At 60.2% G+C, this 3948-nt stretch overlaps 1 protein-coding gene across 1 annotated transcript; it reads right to left on the reverse strand.

Annotated features, from left to right (window-relative positions):
- Window positions 1–2615: 2615 nt before the first annotated feature.
- Window positions 2616–3626, reverse strand: LOC115326829 (splicing factor, arginine/serine-rich 19-like). The gene has a single exon (XM_029987760.2). The coding sequence runs from the start codon at window positions 3624–3626 to the stop codon at window positions 2616–2618; it is 1011 nt and encodes a 336-aa protein (XP_029843620.2).
- Window positions 3627–3948: the final 322 nt, after the last annotated feature.

Consider the following 3948-nt stretch of genomic DNA (forward strand, 5'->3'; position numbering starts at 1 on the left):
CAGAAAAGGGACGATACAGACAGGACAGTCTTTCAACTTCAACAACATTTCGTTTCGGCTTCAAGCTCAAAGCCCGCCCGCTTTGTTGAAGTACGGGAAAGAAAAATCTTGGGGGAAGGAGAGGACGCGGAGGAAGTGTACGCGATTCCCCTGTCCTGCGGGGCCAGGTACATCGGGCAAACGGGGCGATGCCTCAACGACCGACTCCGAGAACATCAAATGGACGCCGAAAGAGCTGCTTCGGATTCTCAGCACCCGATCGTCATTCACGGGAGAAAATGTCCCGGCTGCGCTCCTAATTTCGCCGGCACGACAGCCGTGGGAGGCCACTGCGAGCGAGTCGGGAGCGGATGGCGACAATCCCGCAAGACATAAGCACCCCTTCCATTTCGCTCTCAAGAAAAAAGATTATCTTTCTGAGGCTCACAATGCAAGCCGAACGCTGACAGACTAGGAAAGGCGACAAGGTCATTGGCAAAAGCGGCCTTTCCTCTCATGCGTTGTTGATGCCCCTTCGACCTCGCCTTTTGCAAATCCTCCCCACCTGCCTTTGTGTCTTCGTGTGGCTGTCAGCGAGCGCGACAATCGCTTTAAGCAATTGTCTTAAAAAAGCAAAAGGATCTTGGAGCAAGACGGGGTCCTGACACGCTCAGTCAACCAACTGGCAGAGAGAGGAAGGCTCTGGCTTTTATAGCGGACGCCTCCTCTCCCCCCTCCGACATGCCCCCAGCCAATCCCGTAAGGGAATGGGCGGAAAAGAAGTGCGGAAGGCGTGAGGGCATGTCGGCGGGGTTCTGCTCAGTGGGGAGCCATTTTGCTCGAAGATCTCTTTTTATTACGAGAGCGGTGATGGCTACAGTCAGTTGCCAGGGCAATGCACGGAGGTGGCCATTCGTGATGGCGCATCTGAGGGCTTGGTTGTCGGTGAAGATGACGGTGGATCGCGGTACGAGGAGGGCCGCGATGGTCCAGGCAAGGGCTTCCCGGAGGTAGATGCGAGGGTCGTGGCTGGTCAGGATGGCGAGCGCTGAAGTCGGGGTCACCACGCCCAGTCCATTGTTCGACGCGTCCGCAAAAGAAAAGTTCACTGGCGGGGTCGGAACTAGCGGCAGGGTATGGGGAAGGCTGCGCCACAGTTCGCCGAACACGAGGAGCCACTGGGGGGGGGGGGGGGGGGGTGGTTGGTCTGCGTACTGTTAAAAAGGGGGCGGAGTGCACTGTATCCTGACCGATATAAAGAGAAATAAAACGCCCATAGTCCGGCAAGGCGGCGGTACTGTGCCGGCGAACAAGGTTTGGCCAGCATGGGCAGTGTGGCAGCAAGGGACTGAATCCGTTGTGTTGTGTGACCGATAGTAGAGGTTACGGTGTCGAGCTGGAACCCAAGGAACTTAATTGTGGTGGAAGGAGAGAGGCATGTGTCCTTAGGGTTTATACGAAAACCGCAGTCGACTAACTGCTGGACAAAAAGACGGGTGTGCTGTGCAAGGAACGAGGGATCTGGGTGGGCAAGAAGAAAATTGTCGATGTAAGCCCATGCCCAGATCCCGCGTGAACGAAGGGTTCTGGCAAAAGCCGTCGCTAGGGACTGCATAATGAAAGGTGCGGGACGGAGCCCGAAAGGAAGTCTTGGAAAAGAAAAATACTGTCCGTCAAGTCGAAAAGTCGTGAGCCTCTGGGCTGAGGGGTGAAGCGTCACGTGGTAAAAGGCCTCCGCCAGGTCCACCTTAGTAAAATATGCATGTGGTGGAAGGGGGACCTGGAGGAGGACTTTAGGGAGGGGGTCAAGACGAAAAGGGGGGGCCGCTAGATGCGGGGTCAAGTGGCTGGCGTCGAGGATGAACCTCGACTCTGTACTAGACTTGGGTGCCAGCTGGATGGGGCTCAAGTAAGGTCCCCTGCGGGTTCTCTGGATAAGGCCGGAAGCGGCCATTGACGCGACTGCAGCGCGTAGGATGGGCAACTGGTCGGCCGGAGGGGGCCGATTGTTAACAACAGAGGTAGCGGCACAACGGACGCGCAAGTTGCCATAATCCGCCGGTGGATAAAATCCAAAAGTGTGGGCGGTGAGGTCCCAGTTAACATTGGGGGGGGGGGGGGGGGGAGCGCTAGTTCGGACGGGTTGCCATGGGGGGCCTGGGAGGATAGGAAGACGAGAATCCTCTTCTGGTGACTCATCGTCCCCCTGCGAGGGCTCATCAGAGTCGTTGTCTCGCAGCCATCGTAAGATGCGATCGGCCGCGAGGACCCAGGTGTCCTCCTCCTCCGTCTCCGAAGAGGAGAGGGAGGAGGAGGACGGGGAGTGGTCCGAGAGGGACGGTTCAAGAGAAGGAGAGGGAGGTTGCACATGCAACGGAAGCGGTATGTCGGCAGCCTTTAGGGCCTGAAGGAGTAGGTCAGGGGGGTCTATCACATCCTGAACTACGGCCACTATGGGTTGGCCGGCTATGGTGACTAGTACTGGTTGGGGGTCATGCAGCACTAAGTCCAATGGTTCTATGAGTTCATGGGCAAGGGGTGAAGGCAGGTCTGGACTCACCACTGTAGGTGGCGGGGTGTCGGGGAGATGGGCGTAGTCTCTGGTGTCCCACATGGGAAGACGATGGAGCAGGTGCTCAGGGGGGGTGCAGTGGTCCGTCGCAACGGGGGGAAGAGTTCACTGCACGGCGCTGGAGGCGTCGTTGTTTTACTCTGCGGCGTCGGGGACGTCGCGAGTGCGGTTGGCGGGCTGTCTTGGTCGGCCGCCGCGGTTGGCGGCGCCTCGGCCTCGGGTGGGCTGCCTGGAGGGCCTGTCGGATGCTGGAGGGGGGGGCCTGTGGAGTGGGGAGCGGCGCTCCCAGAAGGTAGGAGGCGGTAGGGTCGGCGTAGCCTTGGAGGGCCGCTTGCCAGCCGGTGAGGGCCACGTGATACAGGAGGCGGACCCTGTCGAACACACGTAGCTTGGCGGAAGGTCGGAGGGGGGGATCTGAATCCCAGACGTGAAGGAAGAGCTCGAGCGTCTGTAGCTCAACGACGTCACAGGTCCCGAAAAATCGGGACTGTCGGCTCGCTCGGTCGACGTAGAGTAAGGCGTTTCTGAAGTCCCGACGGGTCGGGGGGTCACGGGTTGTGAAGAGCCTCTGGCCTCTACTTCCAGTAGGGGCACGAGAAGGGTTGACGTGGCGAGGGTAGCGGGGGTCCCGGCGGGGCGGGGAGTCGCCACTGCTACTTGAACTGTGATCCGAGTCATCGGGGATTCGGGCGCGGTAGCGTCCGACTGGATCCTGGCTTGAGGGGTAGCCATGGAAGATGAGGTCCTCCTCATCATCGTCAGTCGTGGCGTCGGGGATGGGCTGCGCCATCTGGGTGACACGAGCACGTCGGGCTGGCGGGTCCGGGAAGGCAGCCCGAAGGGCGAGGGTGAGCGCTGAAACGAGCTCCTGTGCTGCCGGCGCTGCAGCGCCGGAGGGCCCGGCGGCCAGCGGACCGGACGGTGGGGCAGGTACGGAGCCGAAGGGGACGCGGCTCGTAGGACCAGGCGGCGTAGTTGCCGGCAAAGGGCTTCCATCGTTGGGTGCGCCGGTACGGGAGGTTGGTGGGCGGGCGGACTGAGATCTCAAAGACCTCTCGTTCTTGCGGGGGGGCATCGGCGGCTTCCGCGCGTGCTCTTGTGGTCTCGATACCCCGGAAACCTGGATCTTGGAGCAAGACGGGGTCCTGACACGCTCAGTCAACAAACACCGTATCGCCTGGCCCGCTTCGGGCTACGTTCGCCAGAGTATGCAATATGCGACCGGTGTAGTTCGACTTCTACATCGCCACCTCAAGCCAGTCAAACCGCCGGGCTAATCCCCGATACTTCCATTAACACCCAGTCTTCAGCGCATCTCGCCACCCTACGCCACCTGCTCTGGGAGTGCCCGGCAAGGCGAAAGGAAAGGGACATAGCACTCGCGCAGCTCGGTCCAC

Source organism: Ixodes scapularis, unplaced genomic scaffold (assembly GCF_016920785.2).
Source record: "Ixodes scapularis isolate PalLabHiFi unplaced genomic scaffold, ASM1692078v2 PGA_scaffold4__175_contigs__length_147842914, whole genome shotgun sequence".
Lineage (NCBI taxonomy): Eukaryota > Metazoa > Arthropoda > Arachnida > Ixodida > Ixodidae > Ixodes > Ixodes scapularis.

What these genes read in the sequence shown, in the direction of transcription:
- LOC115326829 (XM_029987760.2), bottom strand. Translation starts at nt 3,626, where the DNA reads ATGCCCCCCCGCAAGAACGAGAGGTCTTTGAGATCTCAGTCCGCCCGC.